Below are 24,241 nucleotides of genomic sequence, written 5' to 3'. Positions count from 1 at the left end.
CCCTCCGTCCCAAGGAAGATGACCCCTTTCTTGGGCGGCACGAGATTTTATGCAGTTACATTTTGTGTGTTAAGAGGAGAGAGTAACGTAAGAGAGAAGGAATAAATGAGAGATAAATGTGTTTCCATTTTAAGTAATGAGTCATCTTAGTTGGGACAAACCAAAAAGGAAAGTGAGTCATCTTCAATGGGACGGAGGGAGTATTAAATAATTTTAATGCAATATTCTTTTACAATGGACGGAATGGTTAGGGTTGGCTGATTTAGCCTAGGCTCGTGCAACATGACATCCACATAAAAATTCAAAACAATGTCATTCTGATTTTTTTAAAAAGTAAAAACGAATCGAATTCAGACATAGCATGTAATACTTAGAAGACAAGTTCTTACAAATGTTACTACTACTATATACTACTACACGTAGTTGGTTAGCGGAAAATGTCACTCATTAAAGACAAATAGTGAGTTGAGACGATGGACCATGTATGCCCTTTATAAATAAAGAGCATTGCTGAGGCTAAATTGTAAAAATGAGATTTAAGAAAAATAAAAGTCGCACAGTCTTAACGGATCTTGAAGGACAAATTGTATGGTTGATTGTTCTGATTCGAATTCGTCGAAAAATATTACTACCTCCGCCCCCTAAATTTTGACACAGTTTACTATTTCGGTCCGTCCCTGAAAGTTTGACACACTTCACTTTTTACCATTTTTGGAAGTAGACCCCATATTCCACTAACTCATTCCTACTCACATTTTATTATAAAACTAATACTTTAAAAGTATGACCCACATCCCATCAACTTTTTCAACACACTTTCCATTACATTTCTTAAAATCCGTGCCGGGTCAAATCGTGTCAAAATTTGAGGGACGTAGTAATATCGCATGCAAAAGTGAGGAATGACTATTCAAAAAGAGGTTGATGGAGGGACAGAGAGGGATGGGCGTTACTTTATATCGTTCTTCCCACTTCTGTTAATATTGTTAAGCTTTAGATAAAGCTGCCATTCCAACTTAAAAAAAGCAACTATATATATATATTCTACATTATTTAAGTATTTTATGAAACATACCTGCACGATCACCACAATTAATCATGCATACAACCACTAATAATTCAAACAATCTAATCACACTATCATAGCAAATCTAATACTAACACTATATCATACATACACAAAAATTTAATACTAATTCAAACAATCTAATCTAATTTATAATTGCCATATCTAATTTGCATTTTTATGTAAAAAATCATGAGACACAGAATTTGAAGGTACCATTGAGCTCAATAATCCCCTATTCCAAAATAATGATCACATTTAATACTGTCTCATTGTACTATGCTACTAAAACTTTATCCTATATAGTTGATTGACGCTCAATAATTAATGGTGGACAAATAAGCGACAAATTTAAATTGAAGCTAATAATTAACAATAAATCAATAATGCGACAAGTTGAAGGCACATGCAAAAATAGGGAGACTACCTATCTTAGTTCACATGCACCTTTTATTTCAATACACATCTAAATTATAATGTTTTGGGATTTGAGTTTCTCTGTATTTCTTTTGTTTTTCTTGCAATTCTTGATTTATGTAGTTTTAAAGTCTTAGGTTTTAGAGCTTTTTGAGTGAATGAGTTTGGATACATGCAAGTCTTGTGTCGTATACACCATCATTTTCGAAGAAATTAACTTTGCATTTTGATTTTATTAGCGAGAGACAATTTACTATTAATACTATGACAATTGACACCCTATATATTGATTCTTAGATTTTGACTAAAGTTATATTTTATCATTTTACGGGTGATGGTTTTACTATACTTTAATATGACAAGTGCACACAATCTTTTTAATTAAAAATCAAGATTTTAAATTATTAAGGCACTTATTAATATGTACTAGTATTTTCCCAATTAATATTATAGTATTTTGAAATATATGCATGCAGACCATCAGTTGGAAACCCTTAAAATTGCAACGTCACATAATTTTTACTTTCAATTTATTCTAGAATTTTATAACATTCTACTGAAAGAATTTATTTAAGTCATGATAATTCCACGTCGATAAACGATAATTCTAAATTTTAAGAATAAATCAATATTTTGTACTTTTAAGAAACACCAAATGTTTCTCAATCAACCCCAAAAATATCCGTTAATTCTGTTTATTTGTTTCCCATTTCCAAATAACATACGAAATAATTGTGAACACTATTTTTCTACCCAAAACACGTTGCTCAATTAAACCAAAAAATATCCGTTAAATTTTTGTTTATTTGTCTCCGATTTCTAATTTTCTAAATAACAATATAAATATTTGTGAACACTATTTTCCGCTCAAAATCTCTCTCCCTCAAAACACTCTGCTCTCTCTCTCTCTTTTCGCGGCAAAGACAAGCGCTTGTTGACAGACTCATTTTCCTCTCTTCAGGTAGAATCACATTCTGCTTTGTCTGTGTGTGCTTTTTAGCTTCGCTTTTTTTGTTAGCTTCTGCGTGTTTTCTTCGTCAGATGCAAAACAGAACTCTCTTCGTTTTTGGAAGCCGTTATTTTCTCAATTTGATAATCCGATAGCTTCCAATTTCTCGTTTTCTCAACTTTTTTTTTCAATTTTTTGTTGAGCTGCAGGTTTCGCTATGCGCATCCATCGCCAATCATCCTAGAAGATTCGCATTTGGAGTTTTCTCCTCAGATTGTTCCAGATCTCGGTTTACATTTTGCGGCGCTTTGCTCAGCAAAAATTGTTAAAATTGAATCGAATTAGGTCAGATGTATCGCTGCGATTGTTCAATTTGGTTTTGTGCTGTAACTTTACTGCTGTTATCGATCAATTTTGGGGAATTTGCGAATGCTGATTGGGCGACTTGCTCCGGAATCGTTCCGATGAGTTACCGGAACGATAAGATTTCGATAACGGACTTCGGAGGCGTGGGCGATGGGGTGACGTTGAACACGAAAGCGTTTCGAGAGGCGATTTACAGAATTGAGCATTTGAGGAGGAGAGGTGGCTCTCTGCTTTACATTCCTCCCGGAGAATTTTTGACTGGACCGTTTAATCTCACTAGCCGTATGACTCTCTACTTGGCTAGAGGCGCCGTGATCAAAGCCACTACGGTATTTCATTTCTTTTCACTTACTTTACTTAATCATCGTTATGCCAGTTTCGAATGCTTCTGCTGCTGCTCTTGCTATGTATGATTGTATTTGAATCGACGTTTTTGGTGGTTCGATTTGTCTGGCATTGGTATTATACAGTACTTAGAGAAATGTAGTTTGAGCTAGCCTTCAATGTTTTAAGTATGCTTGAATGCAAATTTTGTGAAGAGAGTTGTAAATGGTGAGGTTATGGTATGTTAATTGTGATGTATCTTATTCAGTAGGGATGTGTGAGTTATGGTGAAAGAGACAGATAGGTTTAAAAAATTCTTATTTTAGGTAGTAATGGATCATGGTTTAGGAGAAACTAATAAGTTTGTCTTGTGGACCATGGAGATAGCTGGCTGACTTAAGTGCATGTGAAGGTTTTTTTGAATAAAGTATGGTTTGCCAGCTATGATAGTGGAAAAAACCAGCATTCTGTTTTTTGCCAGACACATGATTTTAGGAAATTATGTAATGGACTGTAGATGATGACATGGAGTCATGGACATGTATGTAGCTACAGATGGATATCTGATTGTTAATAATTGCTTCTGTGAGGACAAGAGCTGATAATTAGAATTCTCAAAACTTCTTCTTGACTGCATTTGTACTTCTTTAATCATGTATAGAAATTGTAAAATGTAAATTGCTTCACATGTTATGACAAAGAACTGTATCTGGATATGCTGTGATACTTCTCTTAGTATCATTTACTCTTGACCTTTTATTAAATTGATTCTTTTGTTGCTAAATATTTCAGGATGTTGGCCAGTGGCCCTTGGTGGCGCCGTTGCCCTCTTACGGCAGAGGAAGAGAACGGCCCGGGGGAAGGTACATGAGCTTCATCCATGGCAACGGTCTACATGATGTGATAATTACAGGTTCGTTTGAGAGAAACTAGTGGTCCATACACCAACCAATTCTAACAGAATGTTGGCCTTTTTATAGGGGAAAATGGAACAATTGATGGCCAAGGCGGCGTCTGGTGGGACATGTGGCGGCAAAGAACTCTCAAGTTTACTCGACCAAACCTTATCGAGTTCATGAACTCGAGAGGCATTATCATCTCCAATGTCATTTTCAAGAACTCACCCTTTTGGAACATACATCCAGTTTACTGCAGGTAATAGTTGGTGGTTGCTCACATTATGTTAAAACCTATACATTTTGAATGAAACTCCCTCTTTCCCCTTTACAGTCATGTTGTGATTCGATATGTAACGATTCTCGCACCTGCTGACTCTCCCAACACCGATGGAATCGATCCTGACTCGAGCTCCAACATATGCATCGAGGACTCCTTCATCTCAACCGGGGACGACCTAGTGGCCGTGAAGAGCGGGTGGGACGAATACGGGATAGCATTCGGTCGACCCAGCCACAGCATCACCATCAGAAGAGTAACCGGCTCCTCCCCGTTCGCTGGAATCGCAGTTGGGAGCGAAACCTCGGGAGGCGTGGTGGGCGTCCTAGCCGAGCACATAACTCTCTACAACATGGGGATCGGCATACACCTCAAGACCAACATCGGCAGGGGAGGGGTCGTGAGGAACATAACCGTGTCGAACGTCTACATGGAGAACGCCCGGACGGGGATCAAGATATCGGGCGACGTGGGGGACCACCCGGACGAGTACTACAACCGGAACGCCCTCCCGGTTCTCAAGGATGTGGTGATCAAGAACGTTTGGGGCGAAAGAGTGCAGCAACCCGGTCTCATCCGCGGCCTTTGGAATGCACCATTCACTGCTATTTGCCTCTCCAACATCCATCTTGGTGGCGCGCGGCCGTGGCAGTGCTCTCATGTGGTCGGAGCCGCCGTTCAAGTTAGCCCCTCGCCGTGCGCTCAGCTCACCTCCCGCCAGCAGATAGGTGCGTGCTCCGCTTCCTTCTAAAATCTCTCTGGTTTGTTGTCATTTGTATGTAAGAATACTTTAAATTTTGTTGTGTGTCATAGCAATTTTTATTTTTTCACACAGTCAACAAACATAAAAATAACGACAAATTGACAAAAAAAAAATCATGAATTTTGATATATCCCACTTTTTTAAAAAGTCGTTGGAAAAATCATGAATTTTTAGCATAATAAACATAAATTGACTAAAATAAATAATTTGTCTAACAATTTACTCTACAAATAAACATAAAGATATTGCTTGGTCCTTCACATCTGAAATGGACGCAAATTTATTTACATGCTCTAAAGCCTAACGTAACTATTCATACTCGAACAACTAGAATTAAACTAATAGAGATACATATAATATGTGTAAGAAACATATGACATACGTATCAAATTCAAAACATAGGTTATTATTGGTGATTGATGAATGCATGGAAGTTTCTAGAAATAATTGGTCAAGAATTTGCGCACGCCCTTGACGAAACCGGGCATTTCATCTTCTTCCTTCCTCTCATTCCCGATCCTCAGACGCTGCCTCAACTTCTTCATCCTCTTCTCGCGGTCGAACCTGTCGAAATCGAAGCGCTTGAACACGGCCCTCTTCACCTTTTCCCGGTTCGAATCCTCCTCGTCCTCCCCCTCGCCGTCGCGGCGGCGGTGGTGCTGGCGGCGGCGGAGGTGGCGGTTGCGCACCCTCGTCCACCGCGCGGGGATCGGCTGCTCGAAGTCGCTGTTCTCGCCGACCACGTCGCCGGCGAAGGGGACCGGCTCGCTCTTCCTCATCATCGTCGCGGGGTGGTGGAGCTCGAAGTGGTGGCGGCCGCGGCCGCGGCAGGGGCGCTTCACGTGGAAGCGGCGGTTGACGGGGCGGAAGGTGATCTCGGTCAGCGGCACGGCGGAGACGACGGCGAGGTTGGGGTCGGTCTCGGCGTCAGCGGCTTGGACCGGCTCGGTGGGGAGGCGTAGCGCGGGGTCGGCGGCGAGGCGCGGCGGGGGGCGGGCGAGGGAGACGGTGAATAGGCAGAAGAGGGCGGCGGCGGCGGTGGCGATGGCGAGCTTTGCCATGGTTGATGTTTTTTTTTTTTTTTTGGATTGTGAATGGATTTGGGGTGGGGAAGGATGTGATATAGGGGGGGAGCCGGGCAGGTCGGGCAGGTTGGAAACGGAGTGGACTGGGGGAGATGAGAGCGGGCAGGGGTGCTGACCGACCACGTGGGGATTTGTGGGTATTGAATCTGCGTAAGATGGTACGTAATCGAAGCATACTATATTAGAGTTGACATTTTGTGTCCCTAGGCTCCTCATTTTCTTCTCTTCACACATAAAAAAACATTCACATATACTTTTTTTTTAATGTGTGGAAGACAATATCCAACAAGTTTCCCGAGCTGTTTCATTCTTTTTTGCATGCTTTTTCAATAAAATATACTCCTTCCGTCCCATAAAAGTTGAGACAAAACTTTTGGGCACGAAGATTAAGAATTTATATTAAATAAATAGGAGAGATGAAAAAAGTAGGAAAGATAGGAGAGAGTAAAGTAAATGATGGAATAAAATAAGAGTGATTAAATGTTTTGTTTTTTATTAAAAAAGGAAATGACTCAACTTTGTTGGGACGGACTAAAAAGAAATACGACTCAACTTTTATGGGACGGAGGGAATACTATACTATACAAAATAATACTCCCTCCGTCCCAAAGAAGATGATCCATTCCTTAGACAACACGAGATTTTATGCAACTTTATTTTATGTGTTAGGTGGAGAGAGTAAAGTAGGAGATCGAGAAAGAATAAAGTAGAGATAAATGTGTTTCCATTTTTAGTAATGGGTTATCTTGATTGGGACAAACCTAAAAGGAAAGTGAGTCATCTTTTATTGGACGGAAGGAGTATTTGCAGCGCAGATTTCTTGTTCCGAACCCCTCTAAGTGTCACTTGGCCGACCGACGGAGGGGCGTTATCTCTCCACGCGCCCTCCTTTGGGCCAATGAAGTTTAACTTTCATAATTTTTGTAAAATATAAAAGTCAATAACATTTATTATTATATTAAAATTGAGATGTCAATTGGGTCAATTAAGCGGATTTCGAGCCAGTCTTACTCGAATTGCAGGCTAATCGAGTGTGGGTTAATCGGGTTGCACTTTTTTTTATCGAGTTAGAGATTTACAACCCTAAACTTAAACTTCGGGTTTCGGGCTAATCAGATTTTTAGCTAATACTCCCTCCGTCTATAATACATGCACTAGGAGCTTTAGAAAAAGTAAGAGAGAGTAAAATATGTGTGGAAAAATGTGTTGACTTTTACTAAAAAAAGAAATGACTCTATTACTATTGAACGTACCAAAATGACAAAATGACTCTATTACTATGGATCGGAGGGAGTATTAAAAAAGTTGGTTGAAAAGATTAGTGGACGATGAATACTACTTTTATATACTATTAGTTTTATAATAAACATGAATGAGATAAAGTTAGTGGAATATGGAGTCCATTACTAAAAATAGTACTAAAAAATAAATAAAAATTTATTGATTGACAGAGGAAGTAATAAAAGGTATGGGGCATATTTTTTTAATATTAATAATTTTATATCTATGGTAAATAAATATATGCAAAAAAAGATAAAGATATAAATCATAGCTGAGTATAAATTTAAAATTTTATACGGAGTACATTAATAAAAATTACAAGATTAGATAACATAAAATTAATGATAAAATTAAATTTTTAGCTAATATATTTGTAGCTTCTATTTGTATCTCATAATTTTAAATTAATTCTTCACCGTTTATAAAAAAACATACTACTATAGGTTTGTATTAAATTGACAACCACTCTTCAAATGTCACCGTGACACCACTTATACAACAATCTATATATTACTGTATTGCTGTATAATGTGTCGGATATTGCTGGACAAGAAATATTGTTGTATAAAGACCAGCAAATTGGTGATCGTCTTTTTCAGTTTTTTTTTTGCCACGTGGCAGCTTATTATTCGTCCACGTGTACAAATGATTGGCTAGAAATGATGGTATGGTGTTATTTTAAGGGGTGGTGGCACCCTAACATGCCCCTACTACTATATAACCTAATTTAATAATTTAAAGGTAGAAATGAAAATATGATACGTATTTAATTACGTTTCCTAAATGAAGACGACGGTGATCCACATTATATATTAATTATTTGAATATATTCCACCTATTATCATAGTTGGGAAATATGGACATAACTTAAAAAGAAAAAGGATCCGTCGTCCGCTCCTCAGCCCAAAGCCGCCACCCCCATGGCTTCTCCGTCCTCGTCACTGACGCCACCGGCTTCGTCAACTCCCAAATATATCATTGGAACCAAATATAAATTAATATTCGAACTTCAAATAATCAAAAACAAATTTCTTTTACCTATTTGGAATTCTTTAGTTTTTTTTGTTTTTGTTTTTGTTCTTTTTTTATTTTATTTTTTTTATATTTATGTATGTTCATATTTTCCAACTAGGATATTAGGTGAAATATATTTAAATGATTAACATATGATGTGTTATTTTATAACGGAAAAGTTAACGGTTCCGTTAAATAAGGATTGAAATATATCGAAAATAAAAGTATAAAGGCTTACTAAAACGAAAAATTTGTGTAAGGACTAGTGAAATAAACAATCAAAGTGCAAGATTTGATGTGTTTTGCCTTTTTTTTTGATATTCGCAAGAAGTGCATCATAACTAAATGAACATACTCCCTCCATCCCACGTGAATTTAACAGACTCTAGTGGCTGGATTCCACAAAAAGAGAGACATTGGTTCATTGAAAACACAAACCAGCCCATTCGAATGACCTATTACCTCACTACGACCGGTGAGATGGCCGTTGATCGGATCGTCGATGGGGAGAGGATTAACAGATGGATCATCCTAGTAGGAGCGCATGGAGCATCGCTTGAATTCCAAATTAGGGTATTATGCAACGAAGAGAAAGATGACTGGCCAACGATCAAAATTTGGGCGGGCGCCGTCGTGATATATCGAGAATCGAGATGGTTTTTGATCAAGTGTTTGCTACCAATTAAACGGCGCCATGATTTCGAAACGCACCTGAATCTAAGCAGCGATTTCACCGGAAGTCTAGATAGTATTTCTGTCACGATTTCCTCGGGAAGATGGAGAGTCCATCTGCGGCGGCGGTGGTTTGCGGGTTTGGATTCCCTGCTGTGCAATCAACCACAGCAGGGGATACTGTTACAAACAAACCAATACTATACTTATAAATTTGAACAATAAAATATTAATCTTTTTTATATAAAATTATGTATAGTAAGCATCCCCTGTTGTGGTTGATAGGGATCCAAATCCGTGGTTTGCTCCTAATTTATTTTTGATTTAGAATTTTATGATTTATGATATTGTTTAGAACGGTGAAGAAGGGATAAAATAAGAGTGAGAAAAAGTAAAGAGAATTATGTTTATTATTTTATGATATAAGTCATTTAAGATGTGAAATCACAAAAAAAGAAAAATGTGTCGGATATTTATGCTGGTTTGGTGATCGAATCAACTAAAGATTATTCTTAAAGAACTTATTAGCAACCGAATCAAGTCCAAGTGTCCAACCATAGTTTAAGTTTGCTTGATGAGACACTTCTCAGCCATTTATGCGAGATCACACATTTTTTCAAAACCATGCTTAAATAAAAAAAATTTAGAGTTTTTGTTGTTGAAATGGAATTCTTATAATCAGAATGATTAATCAAAATCAAATCAAATCCTAACTATAACTAGTTATATAAAATATGAAAATCAATCCAAATCGTTACTACAATATAATGACAGATGAGTGACGGAAAGAGTAAATAGCTACTGTAGTGATAAAGATATATAATAATCCTATTTCAATCCAATCATATGTTGTAAAACAAATCAAAGATTGGCAGCTAAACAAAACAAAACAAAAATTATGTACTCCAAACTAATGAAATTAAATCATAAAGATATCTATCAACAAAAATAAATCAAATTAAAAAATCATATCATATCAAATTCAAATTAAATGTCTATCCCTATTCATGCATCTAAAACATCTCTAATCAAAGAATGTTGGCTAAACAAAACAAAACTCATAAAACAAACTAAACAAATGAAGAATGCACTCTAACTTTCTAACCATATTGTTCAAGCATCGTTGTTGTCGAAAACTGGTTGCACCAAACTCTCAATGTATAAACGTTTATAATCACAATTGACAATGTTGACTCGTGGAGAACACGTCAATTTCCCGTTGTGACATCGTCCACGCCATGTGCGTCGATGATTCATTCACACGACGATTAATAAGACACGACGCCACCACCGCCCAAGACTCCTCCACCCCATACATCTCCATCTCCCAAACTGTCCTCACTGGCACTGCGTTATCATAATCATCGCACACCAAGCCCAGACGCCCCCTTCTTCCGCCATCCAATAGGAACCCCGGATTGATAGCAGCACGCGGAAACTCTATCCTCCCGAACACCTCACTCTCCAAGTCGAACGTCTCAATATATTCCTTTCCTCACAGGCCAGTGTATTTTCCCACTCGCAGACTCCCCAATCCAATAGCGCAAATCAAGGCTCCCGTGCTCGCGCGCTCTAGCGCTTTCCATGAATTCGTCTTGCTATTGTAAATGCTACCTATTCTTTTGATCCCATTCCCATTCATTTTAGAGAAAACAGCAAACACCTTGTACGCATCACGATCCCCATCCCAACCGAATCCGCATTTTATGACATAATCAGCGTCTGGTTTGGGTAATTGGAGTGAGAATCTAGTGGCTGGGTTCCACAAGAAGAATGAGTTTGGTTTGTTGAAAATACAAAGCAGGCCATTGGAATGACCTATGATCTGACTATCTACGGTGAGATGATTGGTGATCGGATCGTCGATGAGAAGAGGAGTCACAGACGGATCATCCAAGTAGGAGAGCAGAGAGCATCGCTTCAAATTAGGGCTTTTGAAATTGCCGAAGATGACTTCCCAACACTCTAATCTTCGCCCGCTTTTTGATTTTTCGAGATGCCTTTTGATGAATCTGTCGCTACGAATTAAAGAGCGACACGATTTCGAAACGCACTTGAATCTCAGAAGCGATTTCACCGGAAGTCTCGACAGAATTTCTTCCACGATATCGCCGGGAAGATGGTGAGTATGGAGTTAGCTATAACTAGTTATCCATGATTATCGATCTAGGATTGAGTTGTGGGGTTGAATCTCATGCCGAACACACTACAAATTTAATCCCGGATACAATCTTGCAAACCGAATACCTCCTATGTGTATGGAATGGATAAGAAATAAAGCCAAAAGAATCAAACAAAAACTCTATTACTTAATTTTCGTTCCTTTGCCTATATATCTTTTCTTGTCTAACTCTATTCTTCCTTTTTTTTTTAATATTCCCTTCGTCTCCCAATAACTGTCCACTTTGATTCCGGTACGAGTTTAAAGAAATGTAAAGAAAAATGAGTTGAAAAAGTTAAGTGAAATATGAAATGTGAGTGAATTGCGTTAGTGGAATGTGTAGCCTATTTACTATTTATGATAAAAAAGTGAAAGTGGACAATGGGGAATAACGAAAATGGCAAAAGTGAACAATTAATGAGGGACAGAGGGAGTATAGTATTAATGCTTAGACAATTTGGTTTACAAGACTCCCTCCTACGCATAGTAATTAATTTCCAAAATTTCACCACCAATAATTTGCTATATGTAGAGTTATTAACTGGGTCTACACCAAATTAAAGTCCGCCTAAGCGCAACCCACCAATAAAATAAAGTGTACCTAAGCTGAATATATTAGTTGGAGGGAATTCCAACTAGATTATTTTTCAAATTCAAACCTACACTCACATATTGTTTGATTTTACCTTATTATTGATTATTTATATTACCATAGAATGTTGAATTTTTTGGTGCTAAGATTTGATTTGATTTTTATGATTGTTATTGTTGTGTTTTAAATTAAGAAAACAGTCAATTAGGAGAATGGAGTATTGGTATTTCATCTCATGTAAAATGCATAAAGAAATTTGAAGAATATATTCAAAATGCAGGGAAAGTCTGATATAAAGAAAATTCCAAATTAATTTGACATGCGAAAAACAGAAGAACAAGAGTAATTATCCATAAACTGGTAAAAAATTTGCTTAACTAAATAAAACACTGAATTGGAAGGGCAGACGGGGGGATGATGCTGATGCCTCGCCCGGGCCCGCATGCCACGTTCTTGATGACAACGTCTCTGACGTCGTCCCCCATCGAGCCTGTCTTGATGACCGAGTCGATCACCGTGATGTTGCTGGACCGGGCGATGTGGATGCCGTCCGTGTTGGGGCTGTCGCCCGGGGCGAGCACTGTGAGGCGCTGGAAGGTGACGTTGCGGCTCGAGATGCAGTTGACGTGGAAGGACTTGCTGTCCTTGGTGGTGATGTTTTGGATGATTGAATTGGTGATGGCGTTCAAGAACAGGTTGATGGGGGGCTTTTCACATGGTGCGCATGTCTTGCACGCTTCTCGTCCCCCCCGTCGAGGATGCCGCCCCCCGAGATCGTCAGGTAGTCCACTTTTTCGATGCCGATCCATCCCATCTTCTTCTCGGGGATTTTGGCCGGGTCGGGATACGCTATGAGGTGGCCTTGGACCTCCAGATTAATCGGGGCCTTGTTCGGCCCCGATAGCAGTGCTTGGCTCAAATCCCAATCCCCTCGTGGGATCAAGACTTGAGTTGCCTTTGTTGATTTAATGGCCTCATTCCATGCTTGCTTCAACGCCTGTATTTAACAAATGTTTAGTAAATAATATGCAACATTTGAGAATTGACACGGGTTTTTATGTAATGTTGTTTTGTGAGTTAATGGAGAAAGAGTAAAATAAGAGAGATGAAAAAGTAGATATAAAGATGTTTCCATTTTATGAAACGTTTTATTTTTAATGGGACAAACTAAAAGGGAAAGCGTTTCATTTCTAGTGGGACAGAGGGAGTAAGAAACAACTACCAATGCTAGAATATTATTAGTAAATCATAAAATCGACCATCACAATTACTTCGCTGATGTCTTGATTCGGCGTTGCTCCAAAATCAGTGATATTGAACACTTTTATGGAATTATCGGTCGATATCAACTGCGAAACCAAAATAATTACTGACCCTATAATCAGGAGCCAATATCAACTCCAAAAGCAAAATTACTGACCCTATATCCTGATTTTTCATTTTGCCTATAGTTTTGTAACCTAAATAGTAATAATTTTACTGAATATGTTCATTACATGGGTATTTATAATTGAAGGTTTGTATAATTTATGGTAATGGAATATATTAAAACGAAATTATGGCCGAAAAATAAGTAAAATACCGTATTGGAAATCTTAATTTGTAAAATAAAAGTTTAAAGGAAACTAATTGATACGAAATCTTACAAGAAAAAGTATCATTATGGTAATGGAACATTTTGGAATGTATGTAAATTAAAATAAGTAAAATAAGAATTTCCATGGTAAGGAAACGTATTTCATAATACTCCTATATTCCACCGCATCTTATTGTATGATTATTGCGTATCTTTCCGAAATATAAGAGGCACAATCTAATCAATATTTACGTACTATTAGTTTATTTTGAATTAAATATTTTAACCTAATTCAAATACAACTATATGGAAATAGTAGAATATGTGGGATAGAGGATCTTTTCTCGTTTTAATTCTTGTCAATGCACCTTAAGTAAAAATAAATAGAGCAGCAAGAAATTCGTACGTGTTCACATTATCAAACATTTAAAGTTAATTAAAACATGCGTACGTGTTAATTAGAATAGAAAAATATTAGAAGAATAATCACAATAATATTCTTAGAATAGATTTGATACTAGTAGGAATCGATTAATATTATTCCTTGTATAGTTGATTGCAACACTTTTTTAATGGGTCATGATTAATTACAAGAATCATATACTAATAAAATACTACTACAATATATCGATTAATTGTCTGTCTAAACTCTCTACTCCTTTTTCCCTCTCATGTCCTATACATAGAAATGATAAAATAAGTGAACAAGGTGAGGTGGAATATGTATCCATAAAATCCATTATCCTATTATTGAGCATACTATTCTCACGTTTAGACTCTTAATTAAGATTGGTGTAATAATTTCGAATCTTAAAATACAATATAAAATCCATTATAATTTTATTACTAGTATTTATTATATGGACAAGTAGCAGCTAGCGTGTAACATATCTACTAGCTATATAATTCTTTAATTTAATGATATTAACTAGTATAAAATAAAAACACTCACAATTAAAGTTTCTACACTCTACACTCTATATACTCCCAATTTGTTAATTTAAATGATGATTAAGGAGTGTGAATGCGAACAATTTTCTAAATAGATTGTTATCTTCTCAATTTTGTTTTAACATAGTACTTCACTAGTGTAATTTCTTTGGATCGAAATTAATATCTGCCTAAGCCCAACCCACCAATAAAATAAAGTGGACCTAAGTTGAATATATTAGTTGAAGGGAACTCCAATTAGATTATTTTTCAAATTCAAATCTACACTCATATATTGTTTGATTTTACCTTATTATTCATTATTTATAATACCATAGAATGTTGAATTTTTTTTGGTGCCAAGATTTGATTTGATTTTTTTTATGCTTGTTATTATTGGTTAACTTTCCTTAACTAAGCAGAAACCTAAATTTGGTGTGCTCGCCTCGTTTCTTTATCAGAACCTTGTTTTAATCAAATTAAGAATTAAGAAAACAGTGAATTAGGAGAATGGAGTATTGGTATTTCATGTAAAATGCATAAATAAATTAGAAAGTCTGATAAAGAAAATTCCAAATTAATTTGACATGCGCAAAAACAGAAGAACAAAAGTATGTCGCACTTGGACGAATGAAGTGCTACATATAATTATCCAAAAACTGGTAAAAAACTTTGCTAAGTAAATAAATGGCTGATTTTGAAGGGCAGACGGGTGGATTCTGCTTGGTAAATTTGGTGAAGTTGGGCTTGATGTTTTTGCAAAATGTCGTAGCCGACGAACCCTTTTTGCCCTTGTAGGTCAGGTCGATCGTTCCGATATTGACTCGTTTGCAGACTTGGCTGCAGTTGAACGTTATCACATTCTGCGTGGAACTGGTGCCAATGACGTTGTTGATCTCAACGCCACTGATCTTCACGGAACCAGATAAACCCGAGGCGCATTGGTTGTTTGGGCAGTAATTCCCATCAATTATGACGGGGTTGGCCGCATTGACCATGGTGAGGTCGATGAAGTGGAGATCCGAGACCGTGGTATTGGCCGGGGAAGACCGAAAGGTCTTGACCCGGACCCCGTTGGTGGTGTTTCTGAAGCTGCACCCCTCCACCCTTATCCCCTTCACGTCCTTCTCGCCCTCGTACTTCCCCAGGCTCCCGATGCTGATGCCGTGCCCGGGCCCGCACGCCACGTTCTTGATGAGCACGTCTCTGAGGTCGTCCCCCATCGAGATGCAGTCGTCGCCTGTCTGGATGACGGAGTCGGTCACCCTGATGCGGACGGATCGGGCGATGTGGATGCCGTCCGTGTTGGGGCTGTCGCGCGGGGCGGACACTGTGAAGCGCTGGAAGGTGACGTTGCGGCTCGAGAGGCAGTTGACGTGGAAGTACTTGCTGTCCTTGGTGGTGACGTCTCGGATGATGGAATTGGTGATGGCATTCAAGTACATGTTGAGGGGGGGCTTCTCGCAGGTCGCGTTGGTCTTGCAGTCGTTGTTTTCCCACGCTTCGCTTCCCTGTCCGTCGAGGATTCCGCCCCCTGAGATCGTCAGGTGGTCCACGCTGCTGACGTAGATCCATCCTTTCTCCTTCTCAGCGATTATGGCCACGTCCGGATACGCTCTAACGTGTCCTCGGACCTCCAGGTTGATCGGGGCCTTGTTCGGCCCCGACAATATCGCCTGACTCAAGTTCCAATCCCCTCGTGGGATCAAGACTTGAGTTGCCTTTGTTGATTTAACGGCCTCACTCCATACCCGCTCCAACACCTTTAACATGCACAAGTTTAGTAAATAGTAAGAAACAACTACAAAAACTAGAATATTATTAGTACATCATGAAATCGACTATCACAGTTACCTTGCTAATGTCTTGACTCGGCCTAGCTCCAAAATCTTTGATATTGAATATTCTTACGGAATTAGCGGTCAATATCAATTGTAAAACCAAAATCACTGACACTATGCTCTGAATTTTCATTTCGCCTGTGCTTTTGTAAACTAATAGTAATAATTTTACTGAATATGTTATCAGTGAATCATTACATGGGTATTTATAATTGAAGCTTTGTATAATTTATGGTAATAGGAATATATTAAAACGAAACTATGCCATAAAAATAAGTAAAATACGTATTGGAAATCTTAATATGTAAAATAAAAGTTTTAAGGAAACAAATTGATACGAAATCCTACAAGAAAAAGTATCATTATGGTAATGGAACGTTTTGGAATGTATGGAAATTAAAATAAGTAAAAACAATATTTTCCATGGTAATGGAACAAATAAGTAAAATAAGAATTTCCATGGTAAGGAAACGTATTTCATAATACTCCTATATTCCACAGCATCTTATTGTACGTATGATTATTGCGTATCTTTCCGAAATATAAGAGACACAATCTTATCATTATTTACGTATTAGTTTATTTTGAATTAAATATTTTAACCTAATTTTAAATACAGCTATATAGAAATAGTAGACGTGGGATAATAATAATGTAGTGGTAAATTATTTAGAAGATCTTTTATCTTTTTAATTCTTGTCAATACAATTATATAGAAATAGTAGATGTGGGATAGTAATAATTTAGTGGTAAATTATTTAGAAGATCTTTTATCTTTTTAATTCTTGTCAATACAACTATATAGAAATCGTAGGTGTGGGATAGTAATAATTTAGTGGTAAATAATTTAGAAGATCTTTTATCTTTTTAATTCTTGTCAATACACCTTAAATAAAAATAAATAGAGCAGCAAGAAATTCGTGCGTGTTCACATTATTAAACATTTAAAGTTAATTAAAACATGCGTACGTGTTAATTAGAATAGAAAAATATTAGAAGAATAATCACAATAATATTCTTAGAATAGATTTGATACTAGTAGGAATCGATTAATATTATTCCTTGTATAGTTGATTGCAACACTTTTTTAATGGGTGATTTACAAGAATCATATAATAAAATATAACATATCGATTAATTGTCTGTCTAAACTCTCTACTCCTTTTTCCCTCTCATGTCTTATATACATCATTCAAAAAATATATTCTAGACTTGTACATAAAATAGGTGAATAAGGTGAGGTGGAATATGTATCCATAAAATCCATTATCCTAATATTGAGCATATTATTCTCACGTTTAGACTCATAATTAAGATTGGTGTAATAATTTTCGAATCTTAAAATACACTATAAAATCCATTATAATTTTAATACTAGCATTTACTTTATGGACAAGTAACATCTAGCGTGTAACATATCTACTAGCTATATAATTCATTAATTTAATGATATTGACTAGTACTCACAATTAAAAGTTTCAACACTCTACACTCTACACTCTATATACTCCCAATTTATTAATTTAAATGATGATTAAGGAGTGTGAACGCGAACAATTTTCTAAATAGATTGTTATATTTTCATTTTTGTTAATTTAACATTATTACTACTTCACTACTGTAATTTCTTTGGATCGAAAGTGAATATTCCTTATATAGTCCAAACATGTTGTAAATCGGGTCAATTTTTGCAATGTGAAAGTAATTGCTTGGTTTCTGTCAATATCTTTGTATTTTTGTTATTGTTATCTCCATCCTCTTAGTTTGATCTTACCTACTAGTTAATTCAATAAATATATGTGATCATTTCCTCTATTTTTTTCGATAGTAACTTCTTATTTTGAAATCATGAATTCAGTTAACTTTTATGTTTTTCGTTGCTACGGCAAAGATTCTTTCATATCATATTTCAGTTTAAATAAAACTATACGGCCAACATAAAGCTTGTTTAGTAGATATATAAATCAATAATTTTAATAAATGCTTAAATACTTTGTGCTATTTTAATAATTTATCAATGGTTAAGAATAAAAAAAAATTGATTTTACAAACTAAAAATATGATTGGAAAACTCCAATTTCAATATTTTAGTTCATTTACATTTTGTCATCAAACCAAAAATTCAAAACAAACTTCGTTAACCCATATGATATGCTAAGAAAATTCACCAATCATCTTTACATACATCCATAAAAAGCTAACAAACAATTTGGCTGTACAACATAGTAATCAACACCCAATTCCCAAATAAAAACACCCACCACCACACCCATTCCTCCCCATGCCAAAATCATCACCAACCAAACCCTAAAAAAAAAATTAAAAAAAAATCAAGAATGCTTTCCCGGGCCTTTGTGAAGCCGAACAGAAGAGTCCCGGATCAGAGCAAAGAATGGAGCCTCCGGTCCTCGTCCATATTCGAGCACGAAGACTTCCTCTTCGGGTTCACGGACGACATCCCATTGACCTCGTGCAGCAGTGATGGCTTAGACATGACTCTGAGGCAGGTTTTGAGGGCTTCTGTAGGGGTGATGGGAGAGAGCCCCTTGGGGATGACGGAGAAGGTGGTGCTTTTGGGGGGCAAGATTAGGGCAGTGAAGAGGTTTAAGAGAGTTGTGATTAGGAGAAATGAGTTTGGAAGGAGAGTTGAGAGGTTGGCTTTGGTTGGGAATCAGTGTGAGTATTTGGTGCCTGTGATTTCTTATCTCTATGCCAAGAGGATTAAGTTTGTTGTTTGTGATTATTATCCCATGGGCTCTCTTGCTGACTTGCTTTCTGGTAAACATCTCTTTGATCTCTCCTTGTGTTGTGTGTATATATGTTGATCGGTTCGAATATGCTATACCCGATGAAATCTATTCGTCCATGAAATAGTGTTTCATTTTTTCATTTCGGGAGGTCCTCGATTCAACGATCCAAATATTTTTCATTTTTGGTAAACTAAGACTAGCCGTCCACTAACTTTTTTCTTCCAATTTTCTTTACAAAGACAAACAATTTTTCAAAATTTGGACGAATCAAAACAGGTCAATGCACATAAAGCATTTATGTTTATAGTATAATAAATACTACTCCCCCTGTCCCACTTTATGAGTCCCGTTTTACTATCCCACTTTAGGAGTCCCAATTGAAATATTTCATAAATGATAATAAGCCCTACATTCCACTAACTTTTTTCCACTCACATTTTATTATAAAACTAATACTCCATAAAAGTAGGTCACACATTCCACTAATTTTTTTTTTACCAACTTTCCAATACATTTTTAAACCCGTGACGAATTCAAATGAGACCCCTAAGGTGAGACGGAGTGAGCAGGTACCTAAAAAGGAGGCTTGATTTTTACGTTATTTGTAAAATTAATAACAACAATAATATTTTAATGGTATTAGAATTAAATTAATTAGATAAAACAAAATGCTGACTTGAACTAAAGAGAGCTATGCTTTCTCATTATACACACATAGTACAACTTATATTATGAAAATTATATAGTTAGAGATTGATTGTGTGAGGAAATAAAGTTTGTTTAAACTAATTTTGATTAGCTGCAAAGGAAGAAGGGCACACCGGGTTAGAGTGGAAGCACAGGTACAGGATAGCCCAATGCATAGCCAAAGCAATAGCATTCATCCACTCACAGACCCCTCCAAAGGATAGGCACTTGAAGCTCAACGTCCACGGCAACGTCAAGACCTCCAACGTCATGGTCAACGTTGACTTCTCCGCCCGCCTCTCCGACTACGGCTTCGTCCAGCTGGCCGACCACGTGGACACGGGGCAGGATGACCCGTACCAGCCCGGGCTGTCCCAGGAGAGCGACGTGTACAGCTTTGGGGCCGTGCTGATGGAGATCTTGGGGTGGCCGGACGCCGAGTCGGGTGCCACGTCAGGTCATGTGTTTGAATTTTGTGTGGGGAGAGGAGAGGAAGAGAGGCAAGTGAGGAATGTTTTGGAGATTGCTTTGCTTTGTAGGAATAGTTTGGGTCATGAGAGGCCTACTATTAGTGATGTTGTGGCTTGCCTAGCTTGATTACAACTGTTGTCAAGTGGGCTGGGCCTGGGCCGGACTGGACTAAGGCCCGTGTGCGTACGGACAGGTACGGACAGGTATGAAGGCTATTAATGTGCGTTGCGAAAATTACGAGTTAATGTGATATGTGATATACTTTAGATTTGAAGATCAATGGTGATGAGTTTGCGTTCAAATCGAATAAATTATAGTAGTGAATTCAATTTTGTCATTTTTCGTAATTTTAATGTAATAAAGTAGGTAAACAAAAAACAGAAATTTATCAGATTTTATGAAAATAACTAGTTTATTTTTTTTGGACGGAGAGGGAGTACTGTCTAGAATTTGTCTTGAATTGACCGTAATGGATCCTGACGTTTTCTTAGAAATATAAACAACTTTACAAAAGCCTAGTAGAGCAAGAATAATGATCCAATTGGTTATTGGGCTTGGTTATATTATATTCTTCAATTCTCAACTGTTGAACGTATACAAATATATGCTCCTATTTAGGGAGTACTCTTTCCGTCCCACATAATTTGATCCAGTATTTTATTTTGAGCCATCCCACATAATTTGACACACTTCATTTTTACCATTTTTGGTAGTGGACCTCATATTCCACAAACTGATTCATACTCATATTTTATTATAAAACTAATACTTTAAAAGTAGGACCCACATCCCACCAACTTTTTCAACTCACTTTCCATTAGATTTCTTAAAACCCGTGCCGGGTCAAAGTGTCCCAAATTATGTGGGACGGAGGGAGTAATACATACGTGCAACTAAATTATTAAAAAAATGACAATCACACACACACACACACGATTCTTGTATTGTATGGGCTATCCTCTTGTACATAAGTTCCCTTATTTTTCCTTTATTTTATTCCATCTTGTAAGTGCAGAAAACACCTAGTTCTACACCAGAAATTAATGATTGATACCCTAAAAAAAAAAAAAACTATGATGTCAATAAATGTACTTCTCTCTAAAAAAAAAGAAGAAGGAGCTAAATAAAAGGGAAGCAATGAATAAGTAAAATTGATTTGATACACATAGCAGAAGCATCATAGAGTTAAGGTTGCAAACCTCTTCTTCTTACACTGCTTCCATTTTTCAACAAACTTTTAAAACAATAAAGCTGCCATTGTGGGGTTCCTCTTCACATGCATCGTTACATGAATATGTATTTTTTATTTTTATTTTTTTTCAGTTTTATTTCAAGAATTCATTATTTTCTTTCTTTCTGGCAAATTCCCACGTTCTGTGGCTGAACTCAAATTTTACCATTTTTTTCAAATCTTTTCTCTCTCATATGTCATCACTTTGTTGTGTGTGTGCGTGTTGCCTATTTGTGATTGGTCAGTTTGTGTTCGTGTGATTTGGTCACTCTCGTGTGCACAACTTGTACCAATATTTTAATTTTAAGCTTAATATAATTACTCCCTCCGTCTCACATAATTTTACATACTTTGACCAGACACAGGTTTTAAGAAATGTAATGGAAAGTGAGTTGAAATAGTTGGTGGGATATGGATTCTACTTTTAAAGTATTAGTTTTATAATAAAATGTGAGTAGGAATGAGTTAGTGGAATATGGGGTTCACTACAAAAAATAGTAAAAGTGAAATGCGTAAAATTATGTGGGACGACCTAAAATGGAATACTGGATAAAATTATATGGGACGAAGGGAGTATCATGTTACTCGCTGTGAACAATAATAAAAATATTACAATCTAGTTGAGGTTATTGTGTAGTAGTAATAAATTGGATCTGGGAATCATGTTTCTTTGACTGATTCAATTATAGGAAATGGAGTTTGATGAAGTGAAGGATAATAGTAGAATATCTATTTCACCAATCAACCTAGCTAGCTAGATAGGTACACATTCAAGATCTATTGCATGGTAAAAAACATTAATTAAGTATGTGTTTGCAGTAATTGACTTATTTAATAATTAACCGACCATTGACCTCACTAACTAGTACAACTATCAACTTTGGTGCTACTAAGGATCATATATTAGTAGGGATTATTTGGTGTAAAAAGACGTAAATATCTTTACACAATTTACAGCAATTTTGAAGCATTGTAAATTACATAATTTTAAGAATTTACAATTTTGCAAAATTCTTGACTAATTTCGCAAAATTGTACAAGTCTGGTAACTACAATCAGAATCGATTTTTATAGTAAAGATGACAATTTGACTAATATATTCATATTATTATTAGGTGGGATATTTTTGTTTATATACACTGAATTGGTTTTATAGTATATCACGTAGAATGAATTAAAGTTATACTAGTAGTATATAATTAATACTCCTTATTGTTTATAATTAGGATCGGGTTGACTATTCTTATAATTAAATAAACAATTTTACAAAACCCTAGGAGAGTTAGAATCATGGTACTTTCCCTTAAGCATGATCCAATTGGGGTTTGGGATATAATCAATACCTAATAATTAGGCGCAATTTCATAAACTGAAAGTACACAATACCTACGTGCAACTAAATTATTTAAAAAAATGACACACACATGCACACACATATATAATTACAAGATTCTTGTATGGGTTCACTGAAATATCCTCTTGTGCATTTCCAATTTATTTCTTAAAAAATTTATATACTCAAAAAGAAGAGAGAGAGAGAGTGTGCCAGCTGTGAATAAGCATAAATAGTGAGGTCTTGATAGATTGATAGGGTAGAAACTAAGAGTGCAATTTCTGAAGAAAAATGGAAATGGATGACTCCAAAAGTGAGCTACATTTTGTATTCATGAACTATGATCCTGAATACGAGCGCCTCCGATCCAACAAGTACGTCTTCTTCTTCTTCTCCATCATTAATTTCGGTTATATATATACGCGTTTTTTAGTTACAACTCACACGCACTGAATGACTCAAACCCTAAGCTTCTTATGGAAAAAAGAATTTTTTTCAATTAGTTGTGTAATTTTATGCAAATTTAATTAAAAAGGTGTTGTGTGTGAAATTTGATACTAGAACACATAGAGGGGCACAAGAGCTTGATGTATACTTGAGTAGGAAACATGATGGAATCTTGGCGAAGAATCTTCAGCCAAATTCCTATAACAAGACCCTCTCATTGGTCATCGTCGATGGCTTTGCCGTTGAATTGACGGATCATCAGGTACATTATAAGTGTATTTATACATACACACAATTTATATGAGGATTGCACACATTTGATGGCAAATTTGGTGGTTTTACAATTTGCAGGCAAATGTGCTTAGATCTTTGAAAGAAGTGAGGATTGTGGAGAAGAATCAAGAACTTGCTTGATGATGATTGATGATGATTGATGAAGATGGAATTTGGTGTCCATTTTAAGAAAATAGAAAAAGTAGTATATAGCTAGACAAATCTTAACAATAATGATTTGAACTAGTATAAAATATTGCAATTGCGAGGCTATTATTTATATATTTTCTATATTTAACATGGTAGTCTTCGATATGTATTGATTTTGGTGTTTATTTCCTAATTATATCGGAGAAAAATCATTAATTTTTTTGTGTGAACACCACAAAAAACTACCGAGGACATTCCCGAGTGCTTAGAAAATGCTCGGTATTTTCATAGTGTGTTCGGAATTTTTTTCGTGTAGTCACAGTAAATCCCATTTTTGTAGTGGTATATATGCGCTAATAGCCCAATAGCATCTAAACTATACTTCAAGTATACATACAAAGTTACAAACCAATGGAACTTTGATCAAATCTTGATTATATCTTAATTTCAAAAAATAGAAAAGATAGAAACTCATGAAATGAAATCCAAATTCAGTCTTAATTAAGTTTGTTAATTCAAATCTAAGGGATTCTTACAACAAAAGTCTTCACTTGCACACAATATGTACATAGATGAAAATGTTGTCTTACTCCAAACATAATTATTTTATAGTACACCAAAACAACTTGCAGTTCTACACCAGAAATGATTGATAATTTGATACTGTAAAAAATAAAAACAAAAAA

At 36.3% G+C, this 24,241-nt stretch overlaps 4 protein-coding genes across 4 annotated transcripts; 2 read left to right on the top strand and 2 right to left on the bottom strand.

Moving 5' to 3' along the window:
* Positions 1 to 2,329: 2,329 nt before the first annotated feature.
* LOC125213012 (probable polygalacturonase) lies at positions 2,330 to 5,128 on the top strand. The gene is made up of 5 exons (XM_048113346.1): positions 2,330 to 2,444; positions 2,642 to 3,127; positions 3,915 to 4,035; positions 4,103 to 4,277; positions 4,353 to 5,128. The coding sequence occupies exons 2-5, from the start codon at positions 2,783 to 2,785 to the stop codon at positions 5,047 to 5,049; spliced, it is 1,338 nt and encodes a 445-aa protein (XP_047969303.1). The 5' UTR covers positions 2,330 to 2,444; positions 2,642 to 2,782; the 3' UTR covers positions 5,050 to 5,128.
* Positions 5,129 to 10,608: 5,480 nt separating this feature from the next.
* Positions 10,609 to 11,235, bottom strand: LOC125214338 (F-box/kelch-repeat protein At3g23880-like; the record flags this gene model as incomplete). The annotated part of the gene is made up of 1 exon (XM_048115327.1): positions 10,609 to 11,235. A coding segment is annotated over one exon (627 nt), but the record flags the coding sequence as incomplete, so codon positions are not given.
* A 1,316-nt stretch (positions 11,236 to 12,551) lies between these two features.
* Positions 12,552 to 16,346, bottom strand: LOC125214318 (exopolygalacturonase-like). Its single transcript, XM_048115293.1, has 3 exons — positions 16,227 to 16,346; positions 15,044 to 16,135; positions 12,552 to 12,863 (listed from the first exon to the last, which is right to left on the bottom strand). The coding sequence occupies exons 1-3, from the start codon at positions 16,344 to 16,346 to the stop codon at positions 12,552 to 12,554; spliced, it is 1,524 nt and encodes a 507-aa protein (XP_047971250.1).
* Positions 16,347 to 18,549: 2,203 nt separating this feature from the next.
* Positions 18,550 to 20,247, top strand: LOC125214313 (probable inactive receptor kinase At5g58300). Its single transcript, XM_048115273.1, has 2 exons — positions 18,550 to 18,991; positions 19,763 to 20,247. Exons 1-2 carry the CDS (start codon positions 18,550 to 18,552, stop codon positions 20,245 to 20,247), a joined length of 927 nt encoding a protein of 308 aa, XP_047971230.1.
* The last annotated feature ends 3,994 nt before the right edge of the window (positions 20,248 to 24,241 follow it).

Source organism: Salvia hispanica, chromosome 3 (genome assembly GCF_023119035.1).
Source record: "Salvia hispanica cultivar TCC Black 2014 chromosome 3, UniMelb_Shisp_WGS_1.0, whole genome shotgun sequence".
Taxonomy (NCBI): Eukaryota; Viridiplantae; Streptophyta; class Magnoliopsida; order Lamiales; family Lamiaceae; genus Salvia; species Salvia hispanica.
The sequence above is the reverse complement of the archived record's forward strand: the minus strand, read 5'-3'. Positions and strand labels throughout refer to the sequence as shown.

Excerpts from the sequence above, each read along its gene's own strand:
- LOC125214318 (XM_048115293.1), bottom strand. The coding sequence starts at position 16,346 with ATGAAAATTCAGAGCATAGTGTCAGTGATTTTGGTTTTACAATTGATA. Across the intron at positions 16,136-16,226 it reads CGAGTCAAGACATTAGCAAG|GTGTTGGAGCGGGTATGGAG; the intron begins GTAACTGTGATA and ends TGCATGTTAAAG. Across the intron at positions 12,864-15,043 it reads CCATTTATTTACTTAGCAAA|GCGTTGAAGCAAGCATGGAA; the intron begins GTTTTTTACCAG and ends TGTTAAATACAG.
- LOC125213012 (XM_048113346.1), top strand. The coding sequence starts at position 2,783 with ATGTATCGCTGCGATTGTTCAATTTGGTTTTGTGCTGTAACTTTACTG. Across the intron at positions 3,128-3,914 it reads CCGTGATCAAAGCCACTACG|GATGTTGGCCAGTGGCCCTT; the intron begins GTATTTCATTTC and ends TAAATATTTCAG. Across the intron at positions 4,036-4,102 it reads ACATGATGTGATAATTACAG|GGGAAAATGGAACAATTGAT; the intron begins GTTCGTTTGAGA and ends GCCTTTTTATAG.
- LOC125214313 (XM_048115273.1), top strand. The coding sequence starts at position 18,550 with ATGCTTTCCCGGGCCTTTGTGAAGCCGAACAGAAGAGTCCCGGATCAG. Across the intron at positions 18,992-19,762 it reads TCTTGCTGACTTGCTTTCTG|CTGCAAAGGAAGAAGGGCAC; the intron begins GTAAACATCTCT and ends AATTTTGATTAG.